This window comes from Canis lupus, chromosome 28, assembly GCF_011100685.1.
Source record: "Canis lupus familiaris isolate Mischka breed German Shepherd chromosome 28, alternate assembly UU_Cfam_GSD_1.0, whole genome shotgun sequence".
In the NCBI taxonomy this organism is placed as follows: domain Eukaryota; kingdom Metazoa; phylum Chordata; class Mammalia; order Carnivora; family Canidae; genus Canis; species Canis lupus.
The window spans coordinates 14,405,913-14,423,615 of record NC_049249.1 but is presented as its reverse complement, the minus strand read 5'-3'; the positions used below and the strand labels follow the sequence as shown (position 1 = coordinate 14,423,615).

Genomic DNA, 17,703 nt, shown 5'->3' with positions numbered 1-17,703 from the left:
CCTGACTTTCCTTGCCCTCCTGCTCCCACTCCCCTGGCCCTCCCTCCCAGCACTGTCACTGCACTCCTGCTCCCGGCTGCCCTAGCCCAGCCAGTCTGTGTGACCTTCCCGCTGCATTCCTGCTTGGGGACGAGCTGCTGTGATGATGTCAGTGGCGCAGGTTAGCAGATGGCGGCCACCGCAATGAGACCTGACATGTTCTAATGACTCCCTCCTTCCCACCCTTGCCGGCCACGCCAACAGAGGGGCCAGGGTTTCCTTGAGGCATTTTCAGAGGGGGCCGCGGGAACTCGGGGGGTGGGGGGGGCCCAGGTGCCGATGGGGCCCGTGACCTTTGCCGCTATAATATCACTGTTTCACAAGCAGGGCGGTTCGGGAGCCCACTTGCAGCCCATCAAAAATTGATTTAATTGCAATTTTTCCTCCAATTAGGAGCACTGGAGCCTGACTAATTGGAGTAATAGAGAGTAATAAGGCTCAGATAAAAAGCCTTCCTCGGCGGCCTTTGTATCTCGTGTCAGTGCCTGTCAGAGGTCAGAGAGCTTGCATATTCTATTAGGCAACCTGGCCTTCATTTGTACAAATTAGTTTACCCAACAGTAATTAAAATGCCAATGCGGGTTGAAGAGAACTGAATACACTTGATGGGCATGTTGGTGAATGATGTGACAGCTCTGGTGGCCTCCCTTGCCAAAGTGTGTCAGCCGCGGCTCAGGGGCGGCCGGGGCCTGGGCCAGCTGGGTGGCTCTGGGCCAGCCACAGGGCACAGCTGCGAAGCACGCCACTCTGCTGCCGCCTCCGAGCCGTTCAGTCGCCCCTTTCTTCTTCCAGGTGGAGCCGTGTGTGCAGCCGTCCGTTTGTTCACCCGGCAAGCGCGTGAGGTCTCAGGGGGTGCCGGGCACGGTCCAAGGTGCTAGGCCAGGGTTCCTATTGCAGCCCTCTAGTTGTCTCGTGGGGGGTGGGAGCAGGGTGCGCCCCCTCCTCGGGCCTCAGTTGTCTGGCCCATATAATAGGGCAAGCAGTACCTTCTGCACAGGGTTATGAGGATGAGATGGCAGGACGGTTTCTGAACCCCTTCCTCAGAACCTGGCACAGAGTTGGTGCTCAGCGAATGACTAGTGTCATCAAGATGGCCTGGAGGGAGGGCAGAGGCACAAGAACCAACCTTCTCCCCAGATGTTCATGCCTGAGTGGTTTCCCTTCCTCCCTCTTTCTTCTCTTCTCTTCTCTTCTGGTTCTTCTTGTTCTCCATTCCTCAGTTTGAGTACCAGAACCCCTACTTCTCCTGGGGTCTCTCTCTCCGATGTGGAGGCTCCTGCATCATCTTCTTGGGCCTGATGATCTTTGTGATGCCAGGCACACTGGAGGCAGGACCCAGGGGCCAGGAAGGGTGGTCAGGAAGCTGGGCAAGGTCTAGGGCAAAGTGGGAAAGGGGAGGAGCCTAGCTCCTGAGGGGGGCTTCTCATCTGAAGAGAGCAGAGTTCACAGAATCAGAATGACTTTTTTTTTTAAGATTTTTTTTTTTGAGGGGTGCCTCAGTGGCTCTGTTGGTTAAATGTCTGCCTTTGGCTCAGGTCATGATCCCAGAGTCCTGGGATTGAGCCCTACATCAGGCTCCCTGCTCAGCGAGGAGACTGCTTCTGTCTCCCTCTCTGTGTCAAATAAATAAATAAGATCTTTTTTAAGAAAAAAGATTTATTTATTTGAGAGAGAGAGAAAAAAAAGCATGAGCGGGGGCGGGGTGGAAAGGGAAGCAGGCTCCCCAGTGAGGGGGGAGCTCAACATGGAGCTTGATCCCAGGACCTCAAAATCATAACCTGAGCCGAAATCAAGAGCCCAGTGCTTAACGGATGAGCTGCCCAGGCACCCAGAATCAGAATGACTTTTAGACCCTCGAGTTGGGAGAGTGTGTGCTTGTACGAGAGTGTGTATGCACGTTGACATGAGTTCATAGGTGCTGTTGGTTCTTCTCATCTGTTATCTGGTTGTGGTGCTTAGGAGGGATTTCGGTGCCCTGGCCATGTAGGACTGTATCCTGTGTCCTTCAGATCTGAGTCTGGTGATGTAAGAATTATTAGGAAGCAGAGGGACCCCCACCGCAGCTCGTGTGACTAGTTCCCCAGCCATGTTGGCTACGAGCTCGAGGGCCCTTCCAGGCTAGTTCCCAGACTTGTGCCAAGTACTTCTTCTAGGCCAGGCACTGTGCTGGCACCAGAGGACACAGGAGCCACCAGATGGTCCGTGATCTTGAACGGAAGATGGGGAGATAACCCCCAAAATACCATTCATCCCCTGAGGGCAAGGTAAAGTGTGGTAGGGACTCAGAAGAAGGCTGGTCAAGCCCCCGGGGGAGTTGGGCTTCTGCCTGCACACAGGTGTGCCGTCCCGTCCCCAGGAAGCCCCTGAGGAAGAAATGGGCCTGGAGGCAAAAGCCATTGGAATCTTCTTTCCCTTCCGAGGAGAGCTAGCTTTTCTCATAACTTCAGACTCTAAGTTGAGATGACCACAAAGGCCTCTTACGGCGTTGGGGTCCCAAAGAAGTCCCTTCGGGGGCGCCACCGAGCGGGGCTGTGTGTCGGTTTCCTGCGTCTCCGAGCCCTTGCTGGGAACGTTGGGCGCTTGTGGTGCAGAGCACGGCCCGGCCAGGGCGCGGAAGGCGCGGAAGATCTGCTGGCGGACCAAGGCGGGTTGGGGCCCGGGGAGCCGGAGAGCATCGTGCAGGTGACGCGGTGGGGGCTGAGCTCGTGGGGCCATGGCACATCCCACCCCCTCGGCCTCCATTGGGAGCACCCTACCTGGTGCGGCTTGGGCAGGGCAGGGAGCACGTGTGTGGAGGGAGTTCATGCAAGTTCCTGGGCGCTTGGCTGGCACTTCAGTTTCCCTTCCTTTACGGTGGGAATACTAGCTTCTACCCAGTGAACTTCCCGTGTGGTGTGAGGCTTTCTGCGGGGGTCCCAGGACAGCGCATTTGGTCTCCTCCTCCTCCCATGCTCCGTGTGTCTCCCCAACTGGGGAGACTCCTACACCCTTATAACCTTCTGACCTTGAATGTGGCTGGTCTGTGGCTTTTCCTGATGCTCCCTGAAGTCCATGGGAATGGGAGGGTGAGACAGGGAGCAAGCGTGGCCACGGGTAGGGAGGAACAGTGCTGTGTCTGCAGCCAGCTTCCCCCGAGTCCGGGCAGGCCCCCTGGTTTGGGTAGGAGTCCTGGTGCGTGCACCCCGCAGGACCTGGCCCCAGGGCTGCTTGGCTGTTGCTTACAGGGCTTGTACTGAGGGTTAAATTTGATGACCTCCTAGGTCCTCATCCATTCCAGGGGGGCTCTCGACTTTCCTTCCTTCTCTTCCTCCCTGCGCCAGCCACATGGTTGGGCAAGGGGAAAGGGCGGCCTTCGGAGAGCCACGTTTATGAGTGCTGGTCCAGGCAATCATGAAAGGCCTTTGTGTGCTATGAAGGTGAGCGGCACTCCTCCTGGTGGCAGATGGATGGGCCCGGGAGTCCCAGGAGAGGGTGTTTGCAGCCCCACCCCAGGCTCTGGGAACTGCCCGAGTGGCAGATTCAGGTTCAGGTGTTCCTCCGCTCCCCCTCATCTGCACTTACCTCCTCACGAATTTAGACCTGTGGCTAATCACAGGCCTGCCACAGGCCTCCTTAAGAGATGTCTGTGCATCTGTGCTGGCGCCCCTCACCTGGCCTGCACTCCTCAAAAGTCTGAAGAGCCCAATTGCCCGCTCGAACGCTTTCCAAGTGGCTATTATGTTTCCAACCCAAGGTAATTGGCTTTACCAGTTATAAATGGATTACCCTCAAGAGAAAAATGTTGAGGGGAGGGAGGTGAGGACAACATCTTCTAGCTTTGTAGTTTGGGGCTTCAGTGTCCAGTGGCTGCTTTCCAGGTTGGGAGTCACTTGGGGCATGAAAGAGTGGCTGTTTTGACACAACATCCTGGTCGAGTGGTTGTTGGCGCTCCTGTAGGTCCAGAGGAAGGCGGGATGATGGAACATGTCCCTAGGGGAAGTCTTGGCTCTCTGAGGCATGGAAGCCCCAGGGGGCTCATGTGGCCTTTTTATCAGCCTGGGGTTGAAAAGCAGACATCTGCCCTGCAATTTTGATTGTAAATCAGGGACTGGGCCAATGCTTGCCCTAACATCTCTCCTGTCAGCGGCCAGCAGGCCACCTCCCCCCAGCCAAAGCCACTGGCTTCTTTGGAGCCCTCACTACAGAAATCTGTCTCCTCCCTGACCTACTTAGGACCAGAGAGCCACAGGTGCTGGGCAGAGCCAGGGCGGATGGACTGCTGCCCCCCACGGCTAACGTGTCATTAGTCTGTCTAGCCCCCCTCCCCCTAGCGCCCGACCTGCAGGGACATGACCCTTCCCCGCCCCAGGGCTCCTGAGTGACATGACTGCTTTCAACTCTCTTGTTCACAGTTAGGTCTTCCAGCTGGGGTTCCTGCAGGTGCCCCTCTCCACCCAGCAAGTCCTCAACAAAGGTGTGGTCTGGCACCTAGTTCCCAGGTGTGATCCTGGTGCTCCAGCAAGCCTTGTGCCCACCAGCCTTGTGCCCCAACCTACAAGTGAAATTGCAGATGGCATGTATTGAACTTTTTAGGGCTGTAAGAGTAACTCTGGGGAGATAGAATCTCTAAACTTGCCTCCCTTGGCCTGAGGGTTGGTTGTACATCTAGAGAGGTGTTTCTTTCTGGTGGGCAGAGACCACGAGACCCTTCTGAGTAGTGAGCCCTGCTGTCCTTGATCCTGTGGGGCCCCTGGGGGGCTGTTATCCTCCTTGCACTGCCACTAGTCTCCTGTGGCTACTCCCAATGCACCCCCCTCCACCCCACCCCAGCCATTTCTCTCATCCTGTCTCAACTCTGTGATTCCCCTGGAGAATGAGCACTGCACTTCCAATTGTGTAGCCATCTCCGCCACAAGTTCTGACAAGCCAGACCTGACTCTGCTCTCCTTTTGTTTGGCAGCTCTTTTGTGACAGGGACGGCTTGTTGTGGGCACTTCTCACCCCTAAGAATCTGGGACCTCAACAGGTAAGAGATTCCTGAGCCACCATGGCTTCCGTGGGGGTGGGGCTGGAGCAGCCAGGGAGGCAAAGCAAAGACCTTTTGGCTGGACCTGCCCCAGCTTCAGTTGGCCACCCGGCAGTCCAGGAGGAGGCTGGGAAGCACTCGGCCTGGCCCACAACCCACTGACCGCCTCCGAGTGCATGCTCTCCTGGCCTCATAAGAGTTTGCTCGAGGAAAAGCTTGGAAGTTTATAATAATTTCACATAATATAAAAATTTCATGTAGAAATTAGGATAACGACAACAGTTTGGAGTTTTTCTCCAAGGAGTGCCTGATTATGTGGCTACATAAAATCCCATCTATCCTAAAATAAAGAAATTTTGAAAGTGACCTGCAGATCCATAAAAAGAATGATACAGAACAGTTAAAATATATCCAGATTTTACTCACAATTCTCTGCCTTGGCAGGTTTGACACATTCCCACCAGACTATCTACTATCCTGTTGAGTTTTTGTTTTTTTTGGTTTTTTAAGCATTTTTATGTTGAAATAATTACAGATTCATAAGAAGTTCCAAAAATAGGACAGCAAGGTACCTGTGTAACATTAGATAATATATAGAATAACATATAATGTAAATCAGAATCAGGAAATTGACATTAGTATAACCCACAGCCCATTATTTAGGTTGTAGTCATTTCTGCACGTGTGTGTGCGTGTGTGTGTGTGTGTGTAGTTCTGTGCAGGTTTATCCCAGGTGTAGATCCATGTCACCATTATCACAGTTAGGGTATGGAACTGTTGGAACCCTCATCTCCTTTATGCTCCCACTGTTACCTCCCTTTCCTTCCTATGCTCCCTCTTTCCCTGACATCTGGGAACCACTTCCATGTTCTCCATCTCTATAATCATGTCAGTTTGAAAGTATTCAATAAGTGAAATAATGTATGTAACCTTTTGAGATTTGTTTTTCCTCCAGAATAATTCCCATGAGGGCCATAGCAGCTGTTGTATATGCTGGTAGCACTTTATTGTGGTCGCTCAGTAGGGATGTGCCAAAGTGCTCTCCCCCTGAATAGCACTCCCTCACTGAAGGACATTTGGGTTATTTTCAGTTTTTGACTATGGCAAATTAAGCTGTCATGAACATTTCCATATAAGCTCTCCTATGGACCTAGGTTTTTATTTCTCTGGGAATAACGCCTCAAACTAAATAGTTTGAATATCTGTACCATTTTTATAATCTAGCTCCGGTGTATGGGAGACTAGTTTCTTCACATCCTCAACAGCATTTGGAACTGTCACTGCTTCTTCTCTTAGCCATTCTCATAGGTGTGGTATCTCATGGCTTTAATTGGAATTTCCTTAATAGCTAATGATGAAGAACATCTTTTCATGTGCTTATTTGCCTTCTGTATATTCTCTTTGGTGAAATCTCTGCTATGTCTTTTGCCCACTTTCTAATTGAGTATAGTTTTTTTCACTGTTTTGAGAGTTCTTTATGTTTAGATATGAATCCTTTGTCAGACCTGTGGTTTGCCTATACCTTTAGGTCTGGAGCTTGTCTTTTTATCCTCTCGACATAGGAGAAAAGTCCAAAATTTTAAATTTTATGATGTCCAGACTATTGACTTTTTCTCTTGTTGATTGTGCTCTTGGTATCAAGTCTGAAAAATCTTCCCCTAGCCCCAGGCCCCCACATTGTGGTTTTCAGTGCTGTGATTTACAGAAGCAGTGAAGGTGTGCTCTGCTGGCCTGTCTTCTGCCTCAGTTGCTCTAGCAAGTCTCCTTTTCTCTCTGTCTCCTTAGGAAAGTATTAGCCATATCCTTTCTTTCCCTGAAAAATCTGTTGTATTGTCAATCTTTCCAAAAGATTTTTTTAAAACACATGAGATGTTTTCATTAAATATGGTTTTCTCTACAACATTCTTTTGGTGGTCATTGAATTACAGGGATAGGAAACTCATAACTTCCACAGATACCACATTCCATCTTTTGGATAGCTCTGAGAGTTCTTGTGCCTGCCCTTCATTGAGGGTTGATCTGCTTCCAGGATCACAGCTCCTGGACAAGAAGCAAGTTGAACCTTGCCTCTGAAGACAAGCTTTTAAATATCTGAAAACTTTGGTCCTGTTCCTCCAGCATCTTCTCTTTATCAGGCCAGAAGTCTGAGGACCTTCAATTGTTGCTCAGAAACATAGTTAGGGTGCTTTTGGGTATAAGTAATGAGGACCTAATTCAAAGTGGTTCAAGCAATAAAGGGGTTATTATTATCTTAAGTGATAAGGAGTCAGTCCAGGAGTTGGGTGGTTCGCAGGTTCAAGGATTGACGGGCTTGGCAGCACAGTGAAAGCTTGAGGGCCCATCTTCTCAGCTTGCTCCTTGGTCATCTCAGTCAAGCTGAGTTTTGCCTTTACCCTCAGGCTTGTTCACAAAAGCTCTACCAGCTCATAAGGCAGCACCCAAAGGGGGAAGGAGGAAGGAAAAGAGCATGTCCCTGCCTGCAATCTCTTTTTAAGATGGGGAAACCTATTAGAGGAGCCCCCCAAGCATATTTAGTGAGCCAAAGATATGTTCCAGTACTCACCCCAAACCAAACTGTGGCAAGGGAAATGGAATGACTAGTCCGGTTGTCCTCCTGGGCCTGAGGAAGAGGCCAGCTTCCCTCACATGCATATTGGCAGTGGGGGAGGTATGGGGGCACAGAATCAGATTTTGGTCAGCAAGAAAGTGAGGAATAGCTGGGTGGGTGACCTGCAGTGTTGGTCTCCTACTTGTTTTAGGATCATTCTCACCTGAGAGTTTCTCCAATTTATCTGGCTGGATCCCTCTTGAAATGGGATGTTCATAACTGAGTGCTGAACACACCATGTGTGAGCTGGTGAGTGGCAGGTGCTATCCTCTTCCTTATTCTAGATCCTCTGCTTTTGTTAATGTAGCCAAATGGTCACATCATACTGTTGTCAGCACAGCTAAAACTTCCAAGGGTTCCTTTGTTCTGTAGCCTCTGAGATGTTGGAGTACCCGCAGTCTGTGAGAGCTGTTCCCCTGGCTGGCCCTGCCCAGCGCCTGCCCCTGGAAACTTCTTGCTTCTGTTCCAGGGCCGAGGCAAAAGGAACCCCTCCTCTGGCGTGTGATGGGGGAGGCTGCGAGGAGCTACAGGAGTACAGGCTGTGTGGTCGGACAGACTTGGATTCTAGAATGGACTCTGTTGCTGGTTAGTTCTGGGGTTAGGGGGCCTTTCTGGGCCTCAGCTTCCACGTTTGTAAATGAGATTTAATTATCTCTACCTTACAGAACTATTATGAGGAAACATTTGAAAAAGTGCCCATACAGTACCTGTCTTCTTCACTCTTTTCTTCCTCACTTGCTGCCTTCTCCATTAGGACCTTAGAGTTTGTAGAGGCTTAGCTTTTTAATTCTCCAAACACCTGTGGAGATGTTTAGAGAACCTTTTGTTGTCTCTAAACACCACCAGAGGTGAGTGGTCCTGCTCACCTCCTGGCATAGAGAGGGCTCTTGACAGTAAGTAAGGCTGCAGGTCACAAGATAGGTGTTTCTGCTGAAAGTCCATCTTAGTCGTGGCTGGACCTTGTGCCGGGCATCCTCCCTGGCCTGCGCCCAGGATGGCAAATGGGCCAGGGGGTGGGGGGTGCACCACCATGGTCCACTTTTAGCTCAGAGTTTGAGTGATCTTTGAGGGCCTCTTCTGCCTGTGGTTTCCTTGCTGGAGGGGCTACTGGGCACAGACTTATGGTCAGGATGTAGTTATAAGGCACCAAGTCCTTGATTAGCATTAGTTTATAAAATCCCTAGTCCTAATGAACCCCAAACATTGGGTCTTTACAGAACCCAGGAAGAACCCAAGGGAGAATGGGCACAGAACAGCTCTGGCTGTGATTGCTCACTGGAGCCAGACAAGAAGCCACCACTGTACCCTTTGGAGAGCCCGTGGCAGTGCCACCCCAGGCAGCACATGGCTTTGCCTTCTCTCTGGCCCCTGGACTCCCCTCTTCACCACTGAGAGGAGCCAGGCCTCATTTAAACATCCTGCCGGTGCCCGGGGAAGCTTGGAGAACTGCATGGTGCTGGGCTCCAAGGAGAGATGCCCCAGTGGAGGCATCTGCTTTTGGTGGGAGGAAGTCGGTGGACAGGGTAACTATCTGTAGCTGTCTTTCCCAGAGAAGCCCAAGCAGATAATAAAGCCATGTAGAAAATAGGATTAAGGTAATGAACAGGCAGGACAGAGTTTGATCTTTCAATAATGCCAAAGCCTGACTGACAGGCCAATCTGGAAGGTGGAGCGGCACCGCCGGCAGGACTTGGTGGCGGGGCGCTGTGCAGGGCTGGGTGGATTCTTTGCTTTTAACCTGTCACTGCTGAAACCCGAGGAGCGCCGGGATTTTCTCTTTTATGTGTGTGCTGTGACTGGGGTGGCGGGGGGGGGGGGGTAGGCAGGGGGGAGAAGGCATGCTGGAGGGGCAGCGTTGCTCTGAGCATCACCCCTCTGGGGCTGCCCTCAGGATGACGGTGGGGGTTGGGACACACCTGGGAGGTGAGGTGCCTGGCTGTGCCCTTCTCCCTGCTGTCTCTCAGGCACCCACTGTCACTTCTCACAGTGCCTGGGGCCCCCGTCAGTCGCCATGGCTCCCTCAGCCTTTCGTTCCATCAACCCTAGAGACTCTTCTCCCTATGAGCTAGAGACAGGGAGATGCTGGCTGCAGTACAGAGGCTGGAGGGCAGCTGTGGGCACACAGCCATGGCCTAGACGGCTAGAGCTTGGCTATCCCTCTCTCCCTTTCTGCTCTTTTGCCTTTCTCTCCCCTGGAGTTGAAAACCAGAGGTGGGGCCTGAGCACAAGGAATTTCTAGGCTGTCTAAACCGGGTAGAGAGAAAGATGGAGACCTTTCCCCACCCTGGAGGTGCCAGTGTTCCTGCTTCCAAGGGTAGGTGGTCTTCAGGCCCAGATGTGGGCTCTCAGCAGCCAACTACTGAGGCATCCCTCACTAGGCTCTGGGTCCCATCAGGCCCTGAGGAACTGGGCCTGGGATTTGAAGGAATCCAGGCCCATCTTGTGTCCTCTGTGCATTTGAGCAGGAGCCTCAGCTAGGTCCCGGGGAAGGTGCTATCTATGTGGGGTACCTCCCAGCTGCTGAAACGCCTGGGGTTGGACTGGCCTGATGTCATACACACCCCTCCTCCCCGGGCTTGCTCTCGCTATGGGTTCTGCATTTCTGCCAAGGGCATTTGAGCTAGATCTAGCATTGGTGATCCCAGACCTGGAGGTATCCTAGTGGGTACAGCCACAGCCTGAAGCCAGCCTGGGGACTGGGAAGGGGATAAGGGTGAGCTTAGGTGACCGCAGCCACGCTAAGGACATTGAAAGTTCAAGTCCTTGGCCAGGCACTGTGCTGCCCTGTATGTGTGTGACTGTGTATGTCCCCAACACACATCCCCTCACCTCCCCTTCTGGCCAAGGTCATCCCAGTTCCTCATTACTCTTTCGTTTCTATCCTAAAGCCCCTGAGTCTCCTCTTTCTCGCCAAAGTTGGGGGAGGTAGACTTCTCACACATTCTGACAGGTGCCCTCTTGTTTCTCCTCTTGAGGCTTTGCTCTTGCTGCCCCCTGTACCTGGATCCCCACCCCCAACCCACTCCCTGCCTCTATCCTGCTTGCCTCCTGCAGTGCAAACAGCACCTCTGCCACAGAGACTGCCCTGACCTAGCCCCTGTGGCTGGAGTGGGTAACCCTTAGAGCACCCGTAGGACCACCGGTCAGCCACCACGTGCCAGGACCTGATCTGGGAGCCTCGGGTTGAGCGAAGATGCCTATTGGAGCATCTAGTGGCATTTGGAATGGTGATGGGTGCTTGGCTGCAGCCCTTTCTAATGGCCTGCAGAAGGAGCCAGTGTCCGGCTCATAGCCCGGCCCCACCAAGGGCACAAGGACACCCGGGGCGCCCATCTGGCCCAGGTGTGGCTTCGTCTCTGCAGGAGCCTCCGCCTCCACCCCCACCCCCACCCCAGGCGGGCTGGGCCTCAGGTCTGGGTGATTAGGGAACTGCCCTGTTTAAAGTACCTGCCTTCTCCTTTGAAAGTATTACTGACAGATTTTTTCATTTTCTTTTTTCCTTTACCTCTTTAAGGAACCCTGTAATTTTTTTCTTTCTTTCTCCCCCCTTTCCTTTCTTTCTTGTCCCCACTGTCCCCCTGAACTCTTTGAAATTGGCTCTCTGCCTGCTGACACCAAACTGATACTTTGCGTTTCACTTCTCCTTATCCCTTTATGGCAACAGATGTTGAAATTTTGTATCCTTTTATCTGCCCGGCTGCCCCTTCCTGTAATTACGGCCCCCTCGTTAGCAGTACAAAGTGGGCTGCCCGGCGGCCTGGCCTCTGAGCCATTGTGTCTGAACACGTGTGCGCGGGCAGGCGCAGGGGGCCGCACACGTGCACGCGCACACAGGCAGGGGAGAGGCTGGGGTCGGGCAGGGCCCTTCCCGCTCGCCTCCTCCTGACCGGGCCGGGGCAGGCGAGACTTCTGCGCTCCTCCTGGCCTCCACTGCTCTGTTGTCACATCTGGGACCTACAGTGCCTCCTGGACCCCTGCCCACTCCGCGTCCACCAGAGGGCTGGACGAGGCCCCCTCCTCCCTGCCCCTCCCAGAGTTCATGCCAGCTGAGCGGTAGGCACCCAAGGCCCGTCATGGTCCACAAGCCAGATCCCAGCTGAACTGGGGCACCTGCCTGGTAAAAATGTGGCACTGGTGCCCAGGCTCTGCACCTGTGCTGTTGCAGGTCCCTCTGTTCCTGTCATTGTGTGTCCCACCTCTGCCACTCAGTGCCCTCAGACCAAAATGTTTTCTTATCTGTCCTCTTATAGAACTTTCATTTCTCTTCTAGGACCCACTCGGTCACCCCTTGTAGTTAGTTGGATACGTGACAGACTCCCTCCCTCCCTAGATTGAAAACTTGAGGACAGGGGGAGCTCCTTCAATGTCATACCTGACATCTCCCTGCAGTTCCTAAAGCACAATGTCTTGTATACAGAAGGTGCTCATTAAATGATTGTTGCTCAAAGAAAGGGAGAGAGGGAAGGAAAACCTGTTCTCTTGACCACGTCTGGCCCAGCTCTACCTTCAGGTCCTCTGTTCCGGGGAGCCAATCTGTGGGAAGGTGAACTGTCGGTCATTCTTTCATTGTTTCCCTCCCCTGAAAGCCACCATTGCATCCTGGTGTCACATGTCCACGCCAGGTACAGGAACGAGAACCTCTAGGATCTCCAGGGAACATCAGGAACCCAGTGTGTCAGTAGTGGCTGTAATGTGGTGTGGGGTCCACAGGCATTTTTAGATGTGGGCCTGGGGGATCTGGCTTCCCTGGCTCAGGGCTCTTGAGCACAGGGGGACTTTCCGTGGGGTCTGGCCTGTGTTGGGCGCACAGGCGTGCCAGGCAGGGAGTGGGGTGGAGGCTGGGATGAGGACACCAACCTCCCATTCCACAGGGCCCAGACCAGGAGAGGGAGAGGCTCTCCTGCCTGTGATGTCTGGGTCTCGGCCGACACCTACCTCCAGTTAGCTATCTCTACAGAGTGATGGGGAGGGGTCAGTATCTTCTTAGATTTCCTGCTCTGGGTCAGGAAGCTCCTCCCTAGGCTCCCTCTTCCCTTGAGCTGGAATTGCTGTGCAGCAGGATGGGTTGGGCCAGGGAGCCCTGGTTTCCTCACCTCACCCCCCTCAAGGGTACCTGGGATGAGGCCACCCTCATCACAAGGGACCTTGTTCTTGCTGCTCTTGGTGCTTTAGGGCCTCCCAGAGAAGGCTGCACACAGCCAGGCCTCCTTCAGGCTGCCCTCCCTGGCCTGCTCTTGTTCATCAGGCTCACAGGGGTGGCCCCATCTGTCTTTATCTTTCCCTAGGTGGAGAGAGAATTGCTGGAGTCAGGCTCGCAGGAGGCTGGGGTGTGGAGGTCCAGGCTTTGTGTGCAGGAGTTGTAAGGGAATGGACTTTTTATCTGGCAGAGCCAGCCCTTGCTCCTGCCTTGGCCCAGGACTCTGAGGGGCAGTCCCGTTCCCACACAAGTTGTCCGACAGCCAAGGCTCTGCACCCCCCTCTTGCCCCCCACAGCGAGAGGCCGAGAAGCATTCTTGACATTCTTTCCAGAGAAAAGGGGTGAAACGTCTGAATTTGGGGGTCACCATGTTATACAAATCACAATCTAATCGTTTTTACAAGAACATACTTGCAGGAAGAAAAGCAGCCCTAGAGGAGGGGTTGAGGAGACAGACAGCTTGTTTTGTCCCCCTTTTCCCCAAAGTTTGGAGCTATTGTTGGGCTGATCTTGCTCCCTTCCCCAGAGCTGTTGAGCTCGAGTTTTCTAGTTAAATTGGTCTTGGGATGGGGGCCACAAAGGGCCCATGGTGCCATTTCTGTTTGTTTTCCCAAATCAAAGCCCCAGCAGGGCTCCTATGGCCACTGCTGGGCCACTGTTTGAAGAGACAGGCCATTTCCCAGAGCCGGGTGTGTCAGTTTATGCTCTGGCCTTAACCTCCCAGGCACTGCACAGCAGAGTCTTGAGGGTCCCAGGCCCAGAGGCAAAGGAATTGTATTTTTATTGGTCCATGTAAAGTGTGTGTGGCCATTTCAGAGAACTGGAGAACAGGGCAACAGAAAGAGATTCTTCTGTCCCTGGCCAGGCTGGCTGGCAGACCAGGGGCTTTCAGGACTGGTCCTGGCCTCTGGGGGCTGGTGCTCAGCCCGGCCCTATGTGTTCCCCAGACGGCAGGGTTCTGCGTTTCTTATTGTAGACACCGGCATGACTCTTCCCAGCATCATGGCTTGGATGCTGGGACAGGGGCCCGGGGTGGCAACATGGTCTGGATATGGCCCCAATGCTACCAGTCCTGACACTGCTGACCCTGCGCAGCCCAGGGGCAGGGGTGCCCAGCTTTCCTTTTCTCTAAACCTTGGGACCAGGGGTAGGCAGGTAGAGCCATGCTGGGCTTCACGCCCCCAGCCCCCATGGCCTTTCATCTTCTATTTCAAACAAACATGAAATTACTTCTACAGATTAAAGGGGAGAGCTCCTCAGTCATTCCTGAAGGCCTCACTAATGGAAGGGGCAGGGCCCCCAAATCTGGAAGGAGGGAGAACTGTGGAGCAAAACAGCCCCTACCTGGGTGTGCACAAACGTCCAAAGTACCTGTAAAAGAGAGGTGGGGTGGGAGACTGACTCCTCGTGGGGCTCTGGCCTGCCCAGGGCGGGTAAATCACAGCTGGTGGCCTGAGACGACAGGGTCTTCTGGGGAGCCAAGGTCCGTGATCTCTGGGAGATGCTCATCTGGGGGTGGTAGCTTTCTGCCTCACCCTCTCAGGGTCCCGCGCCACGAGGCTTAACTTTTACCTCCGACAGAAAGAGGCACACCTCCCCAAGGAGGCTGGGGCCAGGGTGCTGACTTAGGGCCTGAACCCCCCCACCGACCACAACAGTGTCCCTTGCTGGGGGGCACCTCAGTGCTGAGGGCTCAAGGGGAAAGGAACTCCAGTGCCTCTTCTACTCCTTCAACTTCTAGGAAAGATGGTGGCCCCTCTGGGGTGAAGGGAGGTTGAGGGTCAGAGCCTGTGTGAGCTGGAAAGCCTGGAACTGGTGTGCTTTCACACGTGTGGCTGGCAGCATCTGCCTCAGCCCTCTGGTGGCTTGTGAGATCATGGAGTCCCCCTCCCCCCGCCAGGGCCTCTTACCTGAGTGTCCCTGGGAAGCTTTCATGGCCTCACTTCTCCTGTCTTGTCAGGGAGAGCCCAGCATTTCTTGGGTGAAAGTGTGAGATCAGGCCTGGAGGGTGCCCTCTTCTCCTTCATCCCCCCATTCTTTCTGCAGAAACCCCCTGTTCCTACCCGTTCCCTAGCCACAGGGATTAGCGGGTGCACTTGATGTTGAGGGGTAGTTGCTAGGGCCAGAAGGCCCCCCTACGTGGTTGCTAGGGGTCTGGCATCAGGGCGAGGGGTCTGCCCACTGCCGCGGTCACGGAGGGAATTACACAGTCACAAAGAAATTGTTCTTCTCAGTAATCTGCTCTCGGCCACCGGGAGGGGCGCGGGTGGGGGAGCACGCTGGAGCCCAGCAGGCTGGGGGCTGTGATCACACAGGCGTGCTAGCCCCGGGCTGGGGGCCAGCCGGGCCAGGAACACCAGGGACCAGCCCGCTAAGCTGCTTTCTCAGCGATTTCTCTCCCCAGACACAAAGGTGTTTACTTGTTTTAACATCTCCTGGGACTCCCCTTCTCCCTTTGTGTGGTCTTTATCCCCAATGAAGTTTGAGCCCCAGATTACAGGCAGGAATTAAGGCATTGGACTCAGGCAGCTCAGAACTGCATGACCTGCAGGATCAAGAAGTATAAAGTAACCAAGTGTGTGTGCGCACGGGAGGGGACCGGCCGTCAGTAAGGCCCATTCTTCCTCCCTGAGGAAGAGCAGCTAGGGGGCGAGCAGGTGTGATGCAGGGGCTGCTGGGGGAGAGGCAGGCACTGGGACCGGGGTGGGCATCCTGGGCCCTTTCCTCCCTTAGCCCCTTCCTAAGGGAGCCTGACTGGAGCTCTGGCAGGACAGCTGCATTTCCCCAGGGACTGATGCCATTCGGTTAAAAGCAGGTGTGGGGGCCAGGGTGGGACAGTCTCTCCTCTCTGCCCTTCTGCTCTCTCCCCAGTGGGCAGCTAATGATGCACCTGGGCAGTGACTTCCCCCCAGGGGCTGGGGTGTTGGACGTCATGTATGAGTCCCCTTCCACACTCTTGTCCTGTGGCTATGATACCTATGTTCGCTACTGGGACCTCCGAGCCAGTGTCCGGTGAGTATGCTAAGCAGGAGGTGGGCAGCAGTCCTGGGCCTGCCTCCTTCCTTCCTCGGGTGCCCCCAGGAGAAGGCACAGGCACTCCAGGCCCTGCCCCCCAAGCCTTTGGAAGACCATAGCCACCAGGTCCTGATTAAGGCCTAGGGCGTCGTCAGGGTCCTGTTCATCAGCATTCTGCCTTTCTTTCTGCCTTGCTGCCTAAGTTCTGTGACCTGTAGCTAGCCATGTGAAGCACAAATGAGGGTATAATCTTGGCCTAGGGTTCGAGCACTTGTGAGAAAGGGTCTTTTGCGGAGGAGGCTTTTCCTCGTTAAGTCTGGTTCTTAGAGAGTTTGGGGATTGAGCTTCTGTCTCCCAGCCAGAATGGATTTCTCAGGCCCCTGTGGAAGCTGGGGTGGAGGGTACCCCTGACCCTCCTCCCTCTGACTGCCTCTTCCCGGACAGGAAGTGTGTAATGGAGTGGGAGGAGCCCCATGACAGCACCCTGTACTGCTTGCAGACAGATGGGAACCACCTGCTGGCTACCGGTTCCTCCTACTACGGTGTTGTACGGCTGTGGGACCGGCGCCAGAGGGCCTGCCTACACGTAAGCACACCTCATGCTCCAAGATGCCAAGACTCCTTATTATGGGCTGTCTATGGGAGTGCGGGTACCTGGAGAGGGGGAGTAGGGGGAGTCTACGCTGGCACCTGGCCCACTGCACTGGGCCTAGGAATCTTAGGTTAGGGCCCCCTCCGTCTCCCACTCGGAATGCTCTTGCCATTCCTGTACCTTCCTTCTTTGCAGGCCTTCCCATTGACCTCGACCCCGCTCAGCAGTCCTGTGTACTGCCTGCGCTTCACCACCAAGCACCTCTATGCTGCGCTGTCTTACAACCTCCATGTCCTGGACTTTCAAAACCCGTGACCGGGCCACCCCAGCCTGTGTGCCAGGGAAGCCAGATACTCAGGGACCTCTCCTGCCTGGAGGGTGAAGTGATACCTCCTCCCTTGCCCCTGCGGTGCCTGTGCTCCTAGACCTGGGACCGCAATGCTTGGGCACCATAAGGTAAAAGCTGCTGCCTCCCCGGAATTTGGGGTTACCTCCCAGGAACTAGTTGGAGAGAAGGGATCTGCTGCTTTGAGAGAATGGCTAAACCCAGCCAGGCCTTGCTTCCCTGTTGACCAGAGCAAGGGTCAGGCCTGCACAAGTCTGCTCTGCACCTCGCCCCTTCTCAGAGCCGTGCCAGCTTAGAGTGGGGAGAGGGGTGAGGCTGCCAATTTCCTGCTCTGGCCTCCAACTCCTCAGTCAGCCCTCATCCTTGACCAGGCTCTTGGGGCTCATTCCTGGGGCACTGTGAGCCAGGTCTCACTTTGAAACTAAGGACAAAGAGAACCTGGCAATTTTGAATACTGAGCCAGCCCAATCTCAGGCCGGCTGCTAAGACATGCTACAATGTTCATTTTTGTAAAATTAAAGCTTGATTGTTCACAGATCTGGTTCCTTTCTGGCTGGGGAGTCCTGGGAAGCCCTAAATACTCAAACTTGAGGACAGGCATGCTGGGGAAAGGGTAAGACCATCCTCGTGGCTCAGTGTCCCACAGAACCTCTCATTACCACTCACCCCTCTGGCCCCAGCAGACAGGGGATGGTGGAAGGGCTCCGTGCTGTTGGGGAGCTAAGCTACTTACTGCCCATCTGCAATAACACTGCTTCACCCTACTCCAACACACACGCACTCTGTAATGCTACGGTCCTCATTCTGCCTTTACACCCACAATGTCTTAATATCCTGGGCTATTTCCAGGGTCTCTGTGTTTCAAAAACTTCTCCTTTACCTTACCCCACCTAAGGGAGCT

General features: G+C 54.0%; 1 protein-coding gene across 2 annotated transcripts in view; it reads left to right on the top strand.

Moving 5' to 3' along the window:
* The window catches only part of FBXW4 (F-box and WD repeat domain containing 4), a 116,840-nt gene extending 99,503 nt beyond the window's left edge, over positions 1-17,337 (top strand). For both annotated transcript variants that reach the window (XM_038578580.1, XM_038578579.1), the window contains exons 6-9: positions 4,979-5,044; positions 15,721-15,861; positions 16,309-16,450; positions 16,652-17,337. In XM_038578580.1, coding sequence (XP_038434508.1) covers positions 4,979-5,044; positions 15,721-15,861; positions 16,309-16,450; positions 16,652-16,771 — 469 coding nt within the window. In that variant the 3' untranslated portion in view covers positions 16,772-17,337. The remainder of the gene's footprint in view (positions 1-4,978; positions 5,045-15,720; positions 15,862-16,308; positions 16,451-16,651) is intronic.
* Positions 17,338-17,703: the final 366 nt, after the last annotated feature.